This window comes from Schistocerca cancellata, chromosome 1, assembly GCF_023864275.1.
Source record: "Schistocerca cancellata isolate TAMUIC-IGC-003103 chromosome 1, iqSchCanc2.1, whole genome shotgun sequence".
In the NCBI taxonomy this organism is placed as follows: domain Eukaryota; kingdom Metazoa; phylum Arthropoda; class Insecta; order Orthoptera; family Acrididae; genus Schistocerca; species Schistocerca cancellata.
Genome location: NC_064626.1, coordinates 1,063,599,908 through 1,063,620,814, shown reverse-complemented (window position 1 = coordinate 1,063,620,814; position 20,907 = coordinate 1,063,599,908). Strand labels below are relative to the sequence as shown.

General features: G+C 43.2%; 1 protein-coding gene across 4 annotated transcripts in view; it reads left to right on the top strand.

Moving 5' to 3' along the window:
* Nucleotides 1-20,907, top strand: part of LOC126090623 (uncharacterized) — a 131,268-nt gene that overhangs the window by 94,488 nt on the left and 15,873 nt on the right. For all 4 annotated transcript variants that reach the window (XM_049907000.1, XM_049907001.1, XM_049907002.1 and 1 more), the window contains one exon: nt 9,306-9,479. In XM_049907000.1, the coding sequence (XP_049762957.1) occupies nt 9,306-9,479 (174 nt within the window). The remainder of the gene's footprint in view (nt 1-9,305; nt 9,480-20,907) is intronic.

Sequence of the window (20,907 nt, the reverse complement as noted above, 5' to 3'; positions counted from 1 at the left end):
ATTTGCCACCCATCATATTTTCAGCATTCTTCTGTAACAGCAAATTTTAAAAGCTTCTTTTCTCTTTTTGTCTGAACTGCTTTTCATCTGCCTTTCACTTCCATACAAGGCTGCACTCCAAACAAATCTTCAGAAAAGACTTCTTAATCCTTAAATTGATATTGTATATCAACCAGTACCTCTTTTTCAGAAATGCTTTTCTTGCTATTACCAGTCTGCATTTTATGTCCTCACTGCTTCGACCACCATCATTTATTTTTTTGCTCAAACAGCAAAACTCATCTACTTTTTATAGCGTCTCAGTTCCTAATCTATTTTCCTCAGCATTGACTGTCTGAATTCTACTACATTGTTTTCCTTGTTTAACTTTTATTGATGTTCATTTTATAAAGTCTCTTTAAGACTCCACCCAATCCATTCAACTGCTGTTCCAAGTATTTTGCCATTTATGACAGAATTACAGTTTCATTGACAAACGTCAAAGTTTTTATTTCTTCTCCTATAATGTAAATTTTCTTTACAAATTTGTCCTTGGTTTCATTTGCAGCTTGCTCAGTGATTCATTTGAATAATGCCAGAGATAGCTTACAACCTTGTATCTATGGCTTTCAGGCACTTTGACTCGTGTAACAGAATTATGGTGTCTTTATTAGTTATAAACAACCTTTCAGGATATTCTCACAAAATTTAAATTTCCATCTTTCTCCTCCGAATGTGAAAATATTTTGTTGATACCGATCTACTAGGAAGAAACAATTCATCATAATGAAATAAGGGAAATCAGAGCTCACACTGAAAGATCACACCCAAGTGTGACTAGCAGACTGTACATGTAGATTTATGGGTGGACAAGGATACTGTGTAAGTTTGGTGGGCGGCGGAGTACCACTGTGGAAGCAGTAGGGAAGATAGTGGGTAGGACATTCCTTATTTCAGGGAACAATGAGGGTTAGTCAAAACCTTGGTGGAGAACGTGATTTAGCTGCTCCAGTCCTGGGTGCTATTGCGTCACAAAGGGAATGTTCACCTGTGACCAGACGGTGGGACTTTGGGAGGTGGTGGGTGACAGGAGAGATAACGTGTGGCATTCGCCTGTGTTATTTCTTTGTCTATTGTCCTGTGTCGACATACTGCGTTGCTACACTGGCTGAAAAATGGGGTATGTAATTTCGACACTGACTACTGTAAATAATGTAGCGAACAGGTGCACAGTTGCGTTTCACAGTTGTTTACTTTCTCTGTTCACAACCCCCAATAATACACAGTTATATGTGGCCAGTGCTCTATTGTTTAACTTTTCATACCCTCATTAATAGGTTGCAGGCGAACATCCATATATTGCTACAATAGTTTACTGCTGAACGTCTACAAGCAGTAAAAGCCTAACCAACAGTTCACTGTTCTTGTAGAATAATGGGGTACGTATGGAACAGACACTGTCACTGTTTTAACACACGGTCTATTGGTGTAACACTTGTTTGACAGTTAAATGAATGCATTGTTGTTGATATAGAAATTAAAATTAAAACATAACTCATCAAATTAACTGAATACATCGAAAAATTGGTTCTTTTTAACAGTTCCTTCTACTACAAGAGTTAGGCCAAATTATTTGTTTAAATCATGAAATTAACAAATATTGTTATGCAAAAAGTACTTTTGACAAAACTGTTAATTACTTTGGGATTAATTATGAGCTGGTTTTGCTAACATGTTTTCGAATAGAGCCGAATAAATACTTAAAGAATGCTAGTGTTTCGACTTCCAAATGTTTATAATTATTATAGAATTTATATTTGTTTATTAGTCAACAACAGAATTTAAGTTACGAAGCAATTACTGATTTTGCCCTACAATGAAAGATACTAACTATGAATAGTCAAAAAAATTACAAAATCAATTTCATACAATAGAACTAAGCACAAAATTAGATCTGGTGTTGTGATCTTTTAAACTGAGGGCCAACCTTTCTCTTTTATGAAAATGCATGCTATATTCACATACGTTAATAGTAATTAGTTAAAAGTGAAAAAACGAATTTAAGGAGACAGATGGCAAAACAAGAGGGGAAGCAAAATTATCCTGGCTTGCTTCGTCAGAAACGCACAAGCTTGGGAGGGTTATTAAGGTCTGGTATATTCCAAGAGGCACTGCCTGTCACTAAAGATGCGATGGCCATGGGTGGCTAGGCTGTATGAAAAGGACTTCTTGGTATGGAATGGGTGACAGCTGTCAAAGTACAGGTATTGCTGGTGGTTGGTAGGTTTGGTGTGGATCGAGATACTGATGTCACCTCTTTGAGGTGGCTTGAGGAGGACCATGTGAAGCGAACGGAGGAGAAGGTGTTGAGGTTCTGGAGGAATGTGAAAGAGTGTTCTCACCCTCAATCAACATCACAAAGATGTCATCAATAAATCTGAACCAGGTGAGGGGTTTGGGATTCTGGGTGGTTAGGAAGGATTCCTGTAGGTGGCCCATGAATAGTTAGCAAGCGGGTGCCAATTGCCATACCCTAGATTTGTTTTGTAGATGATGTCTTCAATGGAGAAGTAATTGTGGGTGAGGATGGAGTTGGTCTTGAGTACCAGGAAGGAGGTTGCAAATTTGGAATCCATCAAGCGGTGGGAATGATGTTGATCTCCACCTCAAAGATGGCTACATCAGTATCTCCGTCCATTTCAAACCTACTAAGCACCAGCACTACCTCTTCCTTGACAGTTGCCACCCATTCCATACCAGGAAGTCCCTTCCATACAGCCTAGCCACCTGTGTCTGTCGCACCTGGTGACAGTCCCTTTTGAAATATACCAAGTGTCTCACTGTGGTCTTCACAGAACGTAATTATCCTCCCATCCTTGTACAGAAAAAGATCTGCCATGTCTTATTCTCCCCACCTGCCAAAGTCCCGCGTCTGGCCACAGAGGAGCAGTCCCCTCATGACTCAGTACCAACCAGGACGGGAGCAACTGAATCACATTCTCCACCAGAGTTTCAATTACCTCTCATTGTACCTTGAAATGAGGAATGTTCTACCCATTATCCTCCCCACCACTCCCACCGAACCCACACAATATTCTTGTCCATCCCCGCACAACCCTTGCTCCCAAGCCCTTGCCTCATGGCTCGTATCACTGTAATAGAGCTAGATGCAAGACCTGTCCCTTGCATCCTCTCACAACCACCTACACCTGCCCAGTCACAAGCATTACCTATCCCATCAAAAGCAGGGTTACATATGAAACTGCACAATAACCGTGGGTTCGCTGTGGGGCGGTGGTGGTGCGGGTTGTGAACCACTGAGGGTTATGGCGGGACGATGCCAGCCTCTCCATTGTTTCAAGGTCCCCAGTTAAATATGTGCAGTACAATGATTCCTAAACATGAAAGTTCATGTATCTGCCCACGTTTTATGTGAGACAGTGGTAAGGTACCTTTTGAAGAAATTGTGTGGCTTGCTGAACATCGGTCGTCAAAGAGGGATGGACAGATGACAGTACATGTGAAAGTACTGTGTTTCATACGGTAAAGGGTGTAGTCATTGTTGTCATGCTTGCAGCAACTTCCTCTAGTTTTGTACTGAGCTCTCTCCCAGTTTACAAATCAAAGAAAACAAGTGATTAATATGAGGAAATGATTCATGATAATTTTATGAAGTGGGTTAAGTTGCAGCTTTAGAAAACTTAAATCAGCTGTCATTCATTGTAATGGATAGTGCTCTATACCATTCAGTTACTAAAGATAAAGTTCTGATGCTGGCAACAAAAAAGGCTGACACTGCTGAATGGTTAAAATGCCACAATTTGTGAAATCAGGACAATTTGCATAATGTGGAGCTCATGGCACTTTTGAAACAAAATGAGCCACAGTTACAACAGTATGTCAATGACGTGGCTAAATAATTTAGTCGTAGGGCTTTTAGGGTTCCATCATACCACTGCTACTTTAATGTCATTGTAATGATTTTGGTGCATATCAAACATTAAATGGCAATTAATGATAATTTTCTCTCTATAACAGAAATTAAAAAATTGTTAGAGGAAGCAATGGCACAGGTAATGCCAAAGAAGTGGAATAATGTTTTAAACCACACAGAAACAATTGTTATAGAAGCTTGGAAACATGAAGTGAGTAAAGAAAGTGATATCAGAAATATAATTACATTCTTGGGCAATTCAGTGATGTAAATGTCAGTGTAAATGTCAGGGAAGAAAGTGACCTGGAACTCGCCCTTTGCCATTATTCATTTTTCTTCAGTGTTCATAGATGTGGTTTGAGTTTCATATTCAAGTGAGTGACAGCTAACGCTTATGGAAACCTTTTGTGAGTTCACAACTCGAAACAGGATTCCCAGATTGTTATAAAATGAAAGACACTTTATTACAACACACATTAAAAAAATGAATCACAGGCAGTGTCCACTCAGTCACAAAATCAGTTGGTTAACAACACACAAATAAACAATCTTCTTGATCTGGTGTAAATAATGAATAACTGTCTCTAATAGTTCTTGCTGAGAACACCACCATTTGAAGTAAGTTGTCTGGAACGAACTTTAATCACTACTGTTAGTTTATCAGAACAGTTCTAAGTCCAGTCAGGCACGTACCACTAACAATAGTTCCTGAGTTACTTCAATCTGTGGATACCAGTCCTGAAGCACAGAGTTCACGGAGTAGGGAAAAGGTCTGGTGGCAATGGCTGTCTGTCTTTTTTGACTCCTGTGGTGTATCTACCATGTTGTGACGTGGCTGGAACTATTGGTTCTGTGGCTAGACTGCTGCGCCTGTACAGTTCAGACAGACAAATATTGCTTGGTCTACTTGTGGGCGAAGCAAGTAGGACAGTGCTTGTCTTGTCTTGTTTCTATCGGGGATACAAGTACTGCTTGTGGCAAAGTGGGCACTGCTCATCATCTTGGCATCTGGTGGAGTTTTGCAAGAAAACAAACCAGTGCGGATGTAGTCGGCCAAAATGTTTACATGCAATCTTCTGAGTTGGTGTCGTTGGTGGCCTAGGCTTTGGCAGTGTGCCAAGACTCACCTGTGTTGTTAGTGGACAGAGTGCCCTGATACAGAATATCTTCCCCCTGGAATTTTGGAACTCATCACAGCAGCATCCCTATCCTGGACTTCATCATTGTGCTGATGGCTGTGCTCCAACTGCTGAGGCTGTGTTAGTGGATGTACTAACTTGGAACCTGGATGTAGTGTGTCTGTAACAGAAAAACTGGTGGGATAGCAGAAGGAGATGCCTGGGTCCGTGGGACAGTGAAGTTGATTATATGCTTGTGGGTCTGAGATTGGTGTTGTAGCAGGACTTTCACCGTGACATGCCGGGACCAACAGATACTTTCATTTAGTAAATGTCCTCGTGAAGTCTATAGTGATGTGTATGTGGCACAGGTAGAGTGTCATTGTGGGCTACTGGTTTCACTATGGAGAGGTTGTTACTCAGTGTTTGACTGTGGGTGCCATCTTGTGGTGTCGACCGGCATGGAGCATGAGTGCATAGCTGATGTCGTATTTCTGCTGCAGCTTCACTTCCTATGTTTTAATGGTGTGTACTCCATACCATTCAAATCTGGGATGAAAGGTGCTGTCTGCATGTTTTGAATGTTATTGGACTGACATTGTTGTTGAAAGTTCTGTGAATTATTGTTACTGAATTCTAGCCAAGGCCTGAATGTGCTGGGCTACCACTCTGGATCACATGCCGAATATGAAAGGGAACAACTATTGGTACCAACAGGAGGAGCCATTGTATCTCCATGAACGTGCCTGCAAAATCTAAATGAATTTTCGAGAATGGCTGTATCATCTGAGGCCACAAAAGTTACTTTCCCACAAGTGTTGCCTGATTTTCTTGGTGTGGATGGAAATGGGCAGTGTATGCTCCCCATTATACATGTTCATGGGCCATTTGTTTTGTGGCCTTGATGAAGTAAACATAGGACATGTAGCTGCAGAGCTTTGGGAATGATCACTCATGTCTTCTCATTGTCTCCTTGTAGGAAGAGGAACCCCTTAAACACAGAGCATTGGTGGCGGTTGTTCATGTATGCTGCTACACACTGATTGTTAAGAAGAGTCCTGTCCAAAGGCCACTCGTATTGGATGTTTCGTATCAAATTACATAGAAATGTGTCCTCTGGAAGCAATTTGGCAGTGGATTTGACATGGATTGAAAGCTGTGTGACCATTGTTGCAGGTGTGACATCTGTATGGGAGCATATCTCTGCAGCACTGTCAAAAAACGTGCTTTGATCCACCAGCAGTCAGTAGAGGGCATCAGCGTTTACGTGCTCCTTCATGGAGTGGTACTGAATGTCATGTTCGAGGCATTTTGCCTTTTCCTGAGGAATGCTTGCTTTCATGTTAAAAAGAGAACAGTGACTTGTGGTAAATCAGTAGTATGAATGTTTGACCATAGACATAATCATGAAATTTCTTGAAAACAAAGGTAATTGCCAGAACCTTTTTTCAACCTGGCTTTAATTTCATTATATACACGTCAGAACATTGACAGTGAAGGTGCTAAGGTGGTCCACACTATTTACCTCATAGGACACCACTACTTCCAGCTTGTAATTTGTTGCTTAGATACTACTATCAGTCACATAGGCTGGAGGTGAGCATGCTCCAGGTCCTGGAAGGATTTTTGTCATGTCGGGGCCAACGCCATTTGACATGTTTGCAGAAAAATGTGGTGCAAAGGCCCCATGATGCTGGTGGTTCTAAGTCCAGTCAGGCACTTATCACTAACAATAGTTCCTGAGTTACTTCAGTCTGTGGATACCAGTCCTGAAGCGCACTGCCAAAGCCTAGGCCACCAACGACACTAACTCAGGAGATTGCATGTAAACATTTTGGCTGACTACATCCGCACTGGTTTGTTTTCTTGCAAAACTCCACCAGATGCCAAGATGATGAGCAGTGCCCACTTTGCCACAAGCAGTACTTGTATCGCCGATAGATAAACTTTTGGCAATAGGTGAGTTGTTGCAGGTCTGATGTTAATTGTTTAGTGTCCAGGGGTGTTGGCAAATTTTGTGTAGCTTCCACATCTTTTTTGATAGGTCCCTTGATTTCTTCCTGTGCAGTCATCTAAATACTTCGCTGTTCCTGGGACTTACTGGGTCAGTTTTTCCAAGTAACATTGGAAAATGGCTGGTACACTTGAAGTCCTGAGTGGCAAACAGCTCTACTGAAATAGCCCAAACAGAGTACTGATCACCAGAATGTGTCTAGACTCTGCTTCCAAAGGAAATTGTAGATAAGCTCATGGAGGTCAGTCTACGCAGAAATGGTACTGCACACCAGTTTTATGGTGTGTGTCCATGACTGCCTGGGCATTCACGGTAGACGTAGTTTTCATGAATCTGTAAGGACCCATTGTTTGTCCAAAATGACGGGAGTAGCCCACAAAATGTTAGCCACTGGCGTGAGGACCTCTTCATCGTGTAGCCGTTGGAGTTGTAACAGCAAGCCGAATGAGATGTTCCTTGCTTTGCAAAATTCGGGAAATGCTGATGGATGAAATGTGATGTGTGCCTCATAATGGTTAACACAAGTTATATGTCTTTTAAAAATGGTGGCATATTTTGTAAGATATTGGAGATGTGTGCTAGGTAAGGAGGTCCTTGTCTGATTGGTATAATTGTGCACCTCAAGTTCTAGTTTGGCAAAGAGGCCCAACCCAGTGTTGGTAGCACCTTTTGTTTGAACTACCAGTAATGTGGCTGTGTGGTTTTGTAGCGAATTGTAGCACTAAATTGGCCCATCATTGTGATATCATTGTTGCTGCAACTCTTCAGTTGCTTGGAAATGGCTAAATTGTTGATGATCCAAGCTGCTGGTATGTAGAAATGTTGATTGTTGTGGAGGAGCCTTTATCTATCTGGTACTGGACAGGTGTCTGTCTGGTGAACATCACCAATGTCAGCATATGGATGTGGTTCGAAAAGGGCAACACCCCATGAACTTGGAGCACGTCCACACCTGCTCCCGGAATATCAGCTTCACTATCCTGAAGGTATGTTCTGTCTATATTCGTTTCGGTGGCTCCTGGTGGCCTGACTTGGGATACTACGCACATCTGGCCTTCTTGAAGTAGCACTACTGTCTTCAATAAGTAATGAAACAATTAGCACATGCATATAATTTCTGGAGGAACATCTGCCTGAAGACCCTGGAGTGAGGGTGACTGTGCCCTGAGGAAACATGTTCACTGAATAGCAAGAGCGGGCCTAGTTTCTGCAAGTGGAAAAAACCTGAGAAGGTTCTTGCAGGCCAGCGACTATCTCATAGTTTGCTCGAATGTGTGGGAGACATGTCATCTACAAAGGATCATGAACATTCAGTAGGTCTTTCATAAGTACGTTGTCAGGTGAATGCACAAGTATCATGTCATGTGCAAAGGAGTTTGTATAAGGGTGTTTAAACTTAGGATTGACACATTGGTATTGGTAATTCCCAAAAAGTGCTTATAAATGTGTTATCCATTCACGATAGGCTTGGCTGTTCTTTCTTGACAGCTAAAGCAGTTACGGCAAGCTGAGACCACACCGATCTGGGAGTCAAAATAACCTGCCAGGTTAGTCTTAAGTTGTTCTGAAGGCAGTCGGAGCAGTTAGTAAAACTTGCCTCCATAATAAACTAATAAAAATGTTTGTACATGGTTATCACCTAGGTCTTCCAGAAATTCCACCTTGGTGATTGGTATGCTGATGTTGAATTTAGTGCTGGAAATTAAACTGTGTAAGACTGGAAGCAAAAGGCAATGAGTTTAAACAGGAAGCTTTCTAATTGTGATCCTGACTTCTCGGACAACCAGGGTGGATTACAAAGGTGGAGAAACTGACATGGAATACGTTACCTATAGTGACTGAAGAAGTTGGCAACAAATCCGAAGACATCTTGACACGTACAAAGGAGTCAAAACAACTGACAAAATGGCTTATTTGAATTCCAGACAGAAGCAATTTTGGCCAAACTAATGATGTTGAAACCGTGAGATTGTACGAATCTGATCCAAAAGAAACAGGATTATTTCTGTCCCCATCCCTCAATAACTGATCAAAATTAATTTGAAAATAGTGTGTAATTTTGTGTTTATGTGAAAATAAATATTACGTATGACATTTAACCCATTTCATTGTATTTTGTTCTGGATTATCCAGATTTTTAATAACACAAATGAAATTATATGTTCAGTTATTACACACTATTTATTTGTGACATGGTAAATTTTTTGAAAGAGCATTTAATGGAGGATGGTACATGTATTGCTTATGTTTTATATTTAAGGTCAAAATTCGAAATCAGGAGAAGTCTGTGCTGCTATTATATTACTTGCTAAGAGAAATGATAGAGCATGGACATTGACACAGCTAATTCCAAAATACCTCGCGCCAATAATACAGGAGTGGAGATGTGGAAAAATAAATGAGGCTGTTATCAGCGATGTTATTGATCTAATTGGTAAGTAACATAGATTAATTATGTTATATAATCAGGTACATGATAGCAGTAGTTCTTACTCTAATTATTGCACCTTGCCACGGCTTCCCTCGTCGGAGGTTCGAGTCCTCCCTCGGTCATGGGGGTAGTATGTTGTCCCTAGTGTGAGTTAGTTTAAGTTAGAATAAGTAGTGTGTAAACTTAGGGACCGAAGACCTCAGCAGTTGCCGGCCGGAGTGGCCGAGAGGTTCTAGGCGCTACATTCTGAAACTGCACGACCGTCGCAGTTTTTTCAGAGTTTTCAGGTGCATCCTGTTTTCAATCAACCAGTACTGTAGATGTGGCCATAAATCCACACGGTCGCAGGTTCGAATCCTGCCTCAGGCATGGATTTGTGTGATGTCCTTAGGTTAGTTAGGTTTAAGTAGTTCTAAATTCTAGGGGCTGATGACCTCAGAAGTTAAGTCCCATAGTGCTCAGAGCCATTTGAACCTCAGCAGTTTGGTTCCATAGGAACTTTCCACAAATTTCCAAATTTTCTTTTTATAGTTAGTTTTACCTAGTAATAACAGACATAGTGGGTGTTGGCATTAACCAGAACAGGAACATGTAGGATTATGCTCCACACTATTAAATAGATGCAGCCTCATGAAAAGAAAACTGCAGTACTCAGAAGGGCAAGTTTATACATATAATTGGGGTGATGAAGAAGGATACAAAACTGCTAAGATGATACACACCTGAATAAGGAGAAGCAAGAGGTGTGATTAGACAGTTCTAAATGACCTCAGGCTCACCCAGTGAAAAGCTGCAAAAAATTGGAAATATGGAAGCAGAACCTAGTATGCTTCCTTAAAGTGAAGGACGACAACAACAACAACAACAACAACAACAACAACAGAATATTCAGTCTCTAGGAAATGAGTTAGTCAAACTGTAACATTTTGTCTTGTGACACTGTTACTTGTGTGGAACCAGTAGGTAGAAGTTTATTATGTGCAATAACGAATGATTACCTATCGAACTTGTTATAGCAGTATGGGATGACTATCCTCTTCTTTACTTAGTTGCAGAGGGCTGTAAACATTAATCCAGCACATATTCAATGTGCACCACATATATATGTTTGTGCAATACTGTTTGCTTTGAGCTATCTGTAACACACATGCTATTATGTCAGTATCCATTATCAAGATACTACAAGTACCTCAAGCTGTCATAGACTCATGAATGTAGCCAACAGCTTGCTGACTGCAGAGTTTTCAGGTGCATCCTGTTTTCAATCAACCAGTACTGTAGATGTGGCCGTAAATCCAAATAGCCAGAACATTATTGGCCACCTGCTTCATAGTATGTGGACCACTTTTGAAATGCAATACATGTTCCTGTAGGTATGTGGCACCAGATGTGTATGCACAGGTTACACAAAGCAGAAGTCGGTGGTTTGGGGGTGTGGACTGGCACTTGATAGCATCCCGGGTGTGTTCCACTGTATTCAGATCAGACTAATTTTGTGGTCAAGACATCACTGTGATACTCCACAAGCCACTGTTGCATGATTCTGGTCTTGTGACATGGACATTTATCCTACCAATGCCAATGGGGTAGACATCAAGCAAGAAAGGATTCAGATGGTCACATAGTCAATAGTTGTTAAGTCGCCCTCAGTTAATACCCTAGGCCCCACAGAAGCCCAGGTGAATGATTCTTGTAGCATAATCCTAACCCCCCTCCACCCCTATTGGTATGCATCCATGGCGCAGAGCATCTTTTGAGCAGTGTTCACCTGGATGACAATGTATCCAGACACAATCTCAACCTGGTGTGACAAGGATTTGATTCAACCAACCAGCAACATGTTTCAATTGATCCACAGTTCAATCTTGAGTATCACATGCCCACTGAAGTTTGAATTGATTGTGTTAATGGGTCAGCATAGAAACACGTGGGTCATGTGCTGCTGAGTCCTTTGTTTTCTACAATGAGCACTGAACAGCATGTTCTGAAACACTTGTGCCTGTGCCAGCATTATATTTTGTTGTCAGATCTGCTACAAGTCACCACCTGTCCTGCTTTATAGAGCAGGAAAATCTCTGACCCCTAAGTTTTGCATTGAGACAACTTGTCGCCTATCTATGGTTTGACCTCCTGCAACCTCTTTCCATAGACACTCATTACAGTAGCATGTGAAGAGATGACCGGCTTTCCCATTCCAAGATGCTTGTTTGTACACACACACACACACACACACACACACACACACACACACACACACACACACACTTAACAAACAGACGACTACTGTCATGGGCTACTGAAGCTGGACAGTGAGACAGTGAGCAGCCAGGCTGGTTGGGGAAGCAATGGGAGTGGGGTGGGGACGGGGAGGGAGGGAGGGTAGGGTTGGGGGAACATGAAGTGCTCATTGTGGCAAGATGCAGCCTTTTGTGTGTTTGTGTGTGTGTGTGTGTCTGTGTGTGTGTGTGTGTGTGTGTGTGTGTAGAGAAGGGGGGGGGGGGGGTAGGATAGATAGTTGCAGTTGGGAGATAAGATGAAGGGGCAGCGGGAGTGAAAAATGAGAGAAGTAGTGGAGGGGGAAAGGTTTGTGAGTGCATTGGTAGAATAGAAATCTGTTTAGTGCTGGAACGGGAGTAGGGAAAGGGATAGAGTGGGTGAAGGACAGTGACTAACAAAGGCTGGAGCCAGGAGGGTTAGGGGAACATAGGATATAGTGCAGGGAGAGTTCCCCCCTGCACAATTAAGGAAAGCTCGTGTTGGTAGGAAGAATCCAGATGGTGCAGGTTGTGAAATAGTCCAGAATGAGATTTTCACTCTGCAGCGGAGTGTGCGCTGATATGAAACTTCCTGGCAGATTAAAACTGTGTGCCCGACCGAGACTCGAACTCGGGACCTTTGCCTTTCGCGGGCAAGTGCTCTACCAACTGAGCTACCGAAGCACGACTCACGCCCGGTACTCACAGCTTTACTTCTGCCAGTACCTCGTCTCCTACCTTCCAAACTTTACAGAAGCTCTCCTGCGAACCTGTGAAATAGTCATTGATATGAAGAGCATTATGTTGGGCAGCATGCTTAGCAATTGGGTGCTGCATCTGTTTCTTGGCCACAGTTTTTCAGTGGCCATTCATGGGGACAGACAATTTGTATTGTCAGTCCCACATAAAATGAAGCACAGTGGTTACAGCTTAGCCTGTAGACCACAGGTAGCTCTGCCTGTGAGGGGATAGGTGATACTTGTGACCGGATTGGAATGGCTGGTGGGGGTGGGAGGATGTATGGGACTGATCTTGCATCTAGGTCTGTTACAGGCATATGAGCCATGAGGCGTAGGTCTGCAGGGTGGTGGAATACTGTGAGAGGAATGGGAAGGATAGTGGGAAGGATAGTGGATAGGATATTCCTGATTTCACAGCATGACAAGTAGTAGTCAGAACCCTGGTGGAGAACATAATTCTGTCTCTCCAGTTCTGGTTGGTACTGAGGCCTGAGGGGAATGCTCCTGTGTTGTGGCCAGACAATGGGACTCTGGGAAATGATATGTGACTGGAGAGATGAAGCATGGGAGATCTATGTCCACACGTACATGACTACTCTGCAATTCACAATTCACAGTTACACGCCTCACAGAGGGTTCCTCGAACTAACTTCAAGCTACTTCCCTACTATTCAACTCTCGAACAGTGTGCAGGAAAAACAAACATTTAAATCTTGCTTGTGAGCTCCAATGTGTCTTATTTTAGTTTGATGATAATTTCTCACCACGTTGGTGGGCATGAACAAAGTATTTTCCCATTCTAGGGAGAAAGTTGCAAGATTGAAATTCTGTGAGAAGGTCCTGCCACAGTGAAAAACGCCTTTCTTTTAAGGGCTGTCACAACTGTTCATGGCCTTGGCATACTCTGCTCTATTTCACAATAATACAAAACAAGCTGCCATTCTTTGTACTGTTTCGGTGTCCTCCATCAATCCTATCTGATGCAGGTCCCACACAGCAGAGCAGAACTCCATAAGAGTGTGGACAAGTGTAGTGTAAGCAGTCTTTTTATACACCTGTGACATTTCCTAAGTGTTTTGCCAATAAATCACAGTCTTTGGTCAGCTTTCTCAACAATGTTATCTATGTCATCATTTCAGTTTAAGTTGTTTGTAATTGTAATCCGTGAGTATTTAGTTAAGTTCACAGCCTTTAGATTTGTGTGGTTTATCGTGTAACATAAATTTAGCGGATTGGTTTTAGTGCTCATGTGGGTGACTTCACAGTTTAAATTATTTAGAGTCAGTTGTCATTTTTTGCACCATACAGATATCTTGTCGAAATCATTTTGCAATTCGTTTTGATCATCTGATGATTTTACAAGGTGCGAAATGACAGTGCCACCTACAAACAGCCTAAGAGTTCTGCTCAGATTGTCTCCTAAATCATTAATGTAGATCAGGAACAACAGAGGGTCCGTACACTTCCTTAGGGAATGCTTGATATTACTTCTGTTCTATTCCTGTACAAGGTTGGGAGGTAGTGCTCAGAGCCATTTGATAATTTTGGTCTTTGAAGGCCTCAGGGAGACCCTTGGTATATTTAGAAGGACAGCTCATCAGTACAGATACTTTCGCAGTGGGTTGCTGGGCTATATGGAAGGGACCTCTTGTCGTGGAATGGTGGCAGCTGTTGAAGTGGAGGTGCTGCTGGAGTAAGTTTGATATGGATGGCGGTACTAATCTTGGAGGTGGAGGTCAACATTGAGGAAGGTGACTTGTTGGGTTGAGGAGGACCATGTGGATGGAATGGGGGAGAACGTGTTGAGGGTCTGGGAAACGTGGAATGGGTGTCCCCACCCTAGATCCAATTCACAAAGATGACATCAATGAATCTGAACCAGGTCAGAGGTTTGGGGTCATGGGTGATTAGGAAGGAGTTTGCCCATGAATAGGTTAGCATAGGATGGTGCCATGCAAGTGCCTACTGCCATACCATTGGTTTGTTTGTAGGTGATACTTTCAAAAGTGAAGTAATTGTGGTTGAGGATATAGTTAGTCATGGTGACCAAGGAGGAGGTTGTAGGTTTGGAATCAGTCAGGCATTGGAAAAGGTAGTGTTAAATAGTGGCAAGGCCATATATATTAGGGATTGATCATGTAAGGGGAGATGGTATCAATAGTGAAGAACTGTAACGAAGTCACTATGGTCAGGTAATACCTGCTGTCCAAAACCGTAGTGGTTGAGCCTTTGTCAGCACGTAGGATTATAAGGTGGGGATCAGTTTTTAGGTGGTGGATTGTGGTTCTTAATGAAGATTTTAAGTTAGCTTCCATGTTAAGGGAATTGAGGAATGATGACGAGGCAAGCTTTGAGGTTAAAGAATTCTAGAATGTTAAAAGGAGTGGCTTGGGGCCAGTGGTGGTGAATCACAGTTGGATGAAGGAGTGAACTGAGCCAGGCAGGGTTCAACATTGGTTTTGGGTTGAATCTGATTGGTAGGGTTGGCGTGAAAGAGTTTTTCAAGTGTAGGGACTGCAAGGAGGAGAGAAGGTCTTTAACAAGTCCTGCATGATTCAATTTGGGAGTGGGGCAATAGGTGGGCCCTCAGAAAGGATTGATTCTTCTGTGGGACTAAGGCTTCATGACTATGTTTGAGGTTTGTTTAGGTTCTATATTCTCCATATGGTGGGAGGGAGTTTCTGAGGATATGGTAAATGTAGTAGGTCTGCGAGGCAGGGCTTGTCAGCTATGAGAAGTTGTGGGGGAGGTTTGGAGGTTGTTGTAGAGGTGGTGGATAGTGGTGGTCCAAGGTGGGAGTAGGAGATGAACAGGTTGGAGTGCTTTTTGAGTTGACATTGAGCATGCTGCTCTATTTCTTGGAGGGCAAGAGTTTCAGTGTAAGAGATGGGATACAGAAATTTGGGATTGCAGAGCAGGAGAATTGTACGAATGAAAAGGATGTATTGCTAGGAGGTTTGAGCCTGATGTGCAAGGTATTGCAGGACTAGTTTGGTGAGAACTAAGGGCTGATAGGACCTGAACAGATGGAGGTTGTAGTGGAAGGAGAGGTTGCAGTGGGAGATAGGTAAATTGATGGTAAGGCCATTTGAGAAGGGGAGAGCGAGAGGGGATTCCATGAGCTCGTTAAAATACAGGTACAGTTATGTTGGATGGGGTTCTGGCTAGGGATAAGAAAACTTTTCTGTGTTGGTGCAGATGGAAAGAGCAAGCATTCATGGTGGAAGGAGAAAAATGAATAAAATATGTAAATTACATAAAAATAAGTACAAAAACCTCCCAAAAATGCACAAACTACGTAAAAATATGCGGGGGAAAAAGGAGTAGAACTAATAGTGAAAGTTGAAAATGAACTGAAATCGACTTGAAAATAGAATGAAATCAAAGAGCAAAAAAATAAAAAGATGATAATTTCAGATGCAGGTTGGTGGGGGGGATATGTATGCAGAAGGGAGACAGTACGTGTGACTTGATAGTGTGATGGAATAATGTCAATATTGTGAAAAGGATTGATTTTGAGCCACAGACAGGCACAACAAAAAGACTGTGAAATGTGAGCTTTTGCCCAAAAGACCTTTTTTCTAAAGTAAAAAAACAAGAACACACTCACAACTCTCACACACACACACACACACACACACACACACACACACACACACACGACCACATCTCTGGCCACTGAGGCTGGACTGCTCACGATGGGAGAAGCGATCTGAGTGGTAGTGATGAGGAGGAGACTGGAGCAGGGAGGGGGATGGAATAGCAGGGTAGGGGTGGGGGGACAGTAAAGTGCTTGTGGGAGCAGGAACATAGCATGGGTGGGTCAGCTAGATGCAGTTAGGAGGTTTGATTGGGAGGGAAGCAGCAGCAAAGGAGAGAAGTAGAGGAGAGGAAACAAAGACTGTGGGTGTGTTAGTGGAATAGTAGGCTGTGCAGTGCTGGAGTGGGAGCAGGGGAGGGGATAAGTGGGGGTGTGATGGGAACATATATTGCAGAGAGAGTTCCCAGCTGCACAGTTCAGAAAAACTGGTGTTGGTAGGAAGAAACCAGATGGTGCAGGCTGTGAAGAAGTTGTTGAATGCTGAACCACCCAAACACTGAGCATGCTGCTCAACACAATGTTCTTCACTTCAGTGACTGCTTTACAGCCTGCACCATCTGGCTTCTTCCTAGCAACACCATCTTTTCTGAAGTGTGCAGGTGGGAACTCTCCGTGCAATATATCCTACATTCTTGTAATCCCCCCGTCCTTGGCCTTCATTAGTCCCCATGTTTCACAGGGGGGTAGGGGGACTGGAGAAGTGGAACGAGACTATGGGTGTGTTGGTGGAATAAGAGGCTGTGTAGTGCTGGAGGGAGAGCAGGGAGGGGGTAAGTGGGTGAAGGAGAGGGTTTAGGTCGGAGGGTGGGGGGGGGGGGGTGGATGGGAACTGGATATATTGCAGGGAGAGTTCCCATCTGCACAATTCAGAAAAGCTGGTGTTGTCACAAAGGATCCAGATGGTGCTGGCTGTGAAGCAGTCATTGAAGTGAAGAATTTTATGTTCAGCAGCATGTTCAGTGACTGGATGGTCTAACTGTCTCTTGGTTGCAGTTTGTTGATGGCCATTCAGTGATGGCTTCACAGCCTCCACCATATGGATCCTTCCTACCAACATCAGCTTTTCTGAACTGGCAGTTTGGAACTATCTCCGAAATATATCCTACATTCATGTAACCCCTCTGGAGTCAACCTTTATTAGGCTCTGTCCTTCACCTACCTACCCCCTTTCCTGCTCCCACTCGCACTACACAGCCTTCTATTCCATCAATGCACCTGCTGTCCTTTTTCTGCTCTTCTGCTTTTCACCTTTTCCGCTCCCCCTTCCCCCATCTAACCTCCTGACTGCAACTAGCTGCCTACTCTGTCTCACCAGGTGCCTTCGTGCTCCTGCATGCATTTCTTTGCTGTACCCCACCCATACTTTGCTATTCTGCCTCAGCCTCCTCTTAACCCACTCCATCCAGATTGCTTGTCCTATCATGCGTGGTTGATCGCAGTCTGGCCTCAGTGGCCAGAGACAGTGGTCATGGGTGTGTGAGTTGGGCTTGCATGATGTGTGTTGTCTAGTTTAGAGGAAGTGTTGCTATACCTGTTTGCAACTCAGCATCTTCTCTGTATGGCGAGTATGAATCCATTCTTTTCATAATGTTGTCATTATTCCATCCTGGATTTTCCACTGTTTGATTTTGCCGGAAGGCTTTTCTTCCATCCTGCAACTCAGTACTGTTATCCTTTGTTACTATTCTGTAAAACATTACGTGAGTCTGTGTCCATCCTTTTCTTTCTCTTCTTTCCTGTGTTTTACCTGTCGCCTTCTGAACTGAACAACACTCTCTGACTTATGAGACACACTATATCAACCATTTCGTCTGCGCAGAACAGACAGTGACATGACGGTACTGTCACTGTCAAAAGTAATAGAACCCAGTATGTTGTCATCGATGGTGAGTGTTCATTACATAAAGGATCTTTTGGATAAGGTGGATAGCAATGTGTGGCTGTTTGCTGATGATGCTGTGGTGTACGGGAAGGTGTCGTCATTGAGTGACTGTAGGAGATGACTTGGACAGGATTTGTGATTGGTGTAAAGAATGGCAGCTAACTCTAAATATAGATAAATGTAAATTAATGCAGATGAATAGGAAAAAGAATCCTATAATGTTTGAATACTCCATTAGTAGTGTAGCGCTTGACACAGTCACTTAGATTAAATATTTGGGCGTAACATTGCAGAGCGATATGAAGTGGGACAAGCATGTAATGGCAGTTGGGGGTAAGATGGATAGTCGTCTTCGGTTCGTTGGTAGAATTTTGGGAAGACATGGTTCATCTGTAAAGGAAACCGCTTATAAAACACTAATACGACCTTTTCTTGAGTACTGCTTGAGCGTTTGGGATCGCTATCAGGTCGGATTGAGGGAGGACATAGAAGGAATTCAGAGACGGGCTGCTAGATTTGTTGCTGGTAGGTTTGATCATCACACGAGTGTTACGGAAATGCTTCAGGAACTCGGGTGGGAGTCTCTGGAGGAAAGGAGGCATTCTTTTTGTGAATTGCTATTGAGGAAATTTAGAGAACCATCATTTGAGGCTGACTGCAGTACAATTTTACTGCCACCAACTTATATTTCGCGGAAAGACCACAAAGATAAAATACGAGATGTTAGGGCTCGTACAGAAGCATATAGGCAGTCATATTTCCCTCGTTCTGTTTGGGAGTGGAACAGGAAGAGAAGATGTTAGTTGTGGTACGAGGTACCCTCCGCCACGCACCATATGGTGGATTGCGGAGTATGTATGTAGATGTAGATGTAGATTGTTGGTGCAGCTGCCGTGTCCCAAGTTACTTCTGCCAATATAATTAATTCTAGACATTCAAATTGATCACTCTTCCTGCCTCACTCTCGCTTATTATTTCCTGTACTTTCCTGTGCCTCGTCCTATCAAACACACATTCCCTCACTCCTACTCATTTTCCTCTCTTACTCCAGTATGTGCATACTAACTTAATCTAATACAGTAACATCTCCTGTGCTCATTCTTTGTATATATCGGCCCACGGACCTGCACACCACATTATTTTCTTTTTATTTATTTTTCTCTTTTATCTCATTGTATTTTCATGTCAATTGCAATTTGGTTTAGCTTTTCATTTACAGCCCTTCTCCCTCAGGTTTCACCTTGTTTCTCCTTAATTCATCCTTTCCATCCCTTCCACAGATGTACATCTGTTCAGATTCCACCAGTCCTTAGTCCACACCAACCTAGCCCTGCAAAAACTGTGTAAATCAGGCTCAAACCTCCCAGCAATACCTCTCTTCATTCACACAATTCTCTTTCTCCGTAACCCCAAATTCTGTATCCCATCTCTCAGACTGAAATTCTTGCCCTCTGAGGACTAGAGCAGCATGCACAACACCATCTCAAGAAACTCTACAGCCTGTTCATCTCCTACTGCCTCCTTGGACTACCACTGTCTATCACTTCTACAACAGCATCTAACCCTCCCCCACATTTGCCTCATCGTCTGAAACTCCCTTCCATCACCTTAGAGAATCCAGGACCTAAACCACCTCTACAACAGCGTCTATCCCTCCCCCACATTTGCCTCACTCTCAGAAACTTCCTTCCACGACCTTAGAGAATCCAGAACCTAAACAGACCTGAAACACAGTCATGAATTTTTCCTCTAAAAGCCTTAACCCCACAGAAGGGTCAGTCTTTTTCCAAAGGCCTTACATTTTGCCACACTCCCAAATTCAATCATTCAGGACTTGTTAAAGACCTTCTCTCCTTTTCCCAGTCCCTTCAGTGGAAACACTTTTTTACTACCAACCCTACCAATCATACTCAACCCGAAACCAATGTTGAACCCTGCTGTGCTCCCACTGAGAGAATCTGTGCTCTAGTAGATCAGCACATTCAGCCTATTACACGTAATGTGTACCCTACTACGTAAAAGACACCAACCATTTCCTCCACTGCCTCTCAAACAGTTCCTGTTCCTTTACCAAATGTCACCTTGCTCTTCACTATTGATGCCACCTCCCTTTACTCCATCATCCCCAATGCTCACGGTCTTGCTGCTATTGAGCACTACCTTTCACAATGCCTGACTTGTTTCGAACCCACAACATCCATCCTGGTTGCCATTACCAACTATATCTTTATTCAAAATTACTTCACCTTTGGAGGCATCATCTACAAACAAATCCATGGTATGGCAGTGGGCACCTGCATGGCACCATCCAATGCCAACCCGTTCATGGGCCATATAGAGGAATCCTTCCTAACCACCCACATCCCAAACCCTGTCCGCCGCTCGTGGTCTCGCGGTAGCGTTCTCGCTTCCCGAGCACGGGGTCCCGGGTTCGATTCCCGGCGGGGTCAGGGATTTTCACCTGCCTCGAGATGACTGGGTGTTTGTGTTGTCCTCATCATTTCATCATCATCCAGGAAAGTGGCAAAATTGGACTGAGCAAAGATTGGGTAATTGTACGGGCGCTGATAACCACGCAGTTGAGCGCCCCACAAACCAAACATCATCATCATCACATCCCAAACCCCTCACCTGGTTCAGATCCACTGAGGACAAATCCATGATCTGGATGTAGGGTTGGAACACTCTATTCACATTCTCTAGAACCTCAACACCTTCTCCCGCATTCGCTTCATCTGATCCTCCTCAACCCCAAAAGTCACCTTCCTCGATGGTGACCTCCACCCCAAAAATGGATGCATCAGTACCACCATCCATATCAAACTTACCAATCACCAGCAATACCTCTGCTTCAACAGCTGCCACCATTCCGTGCTAAGAATTCCCTTCCATATAGTCCAGTCACCCATTACTGTTGCATCTGTAGTGATGAGCAGTCCTCCTCCAGATATAC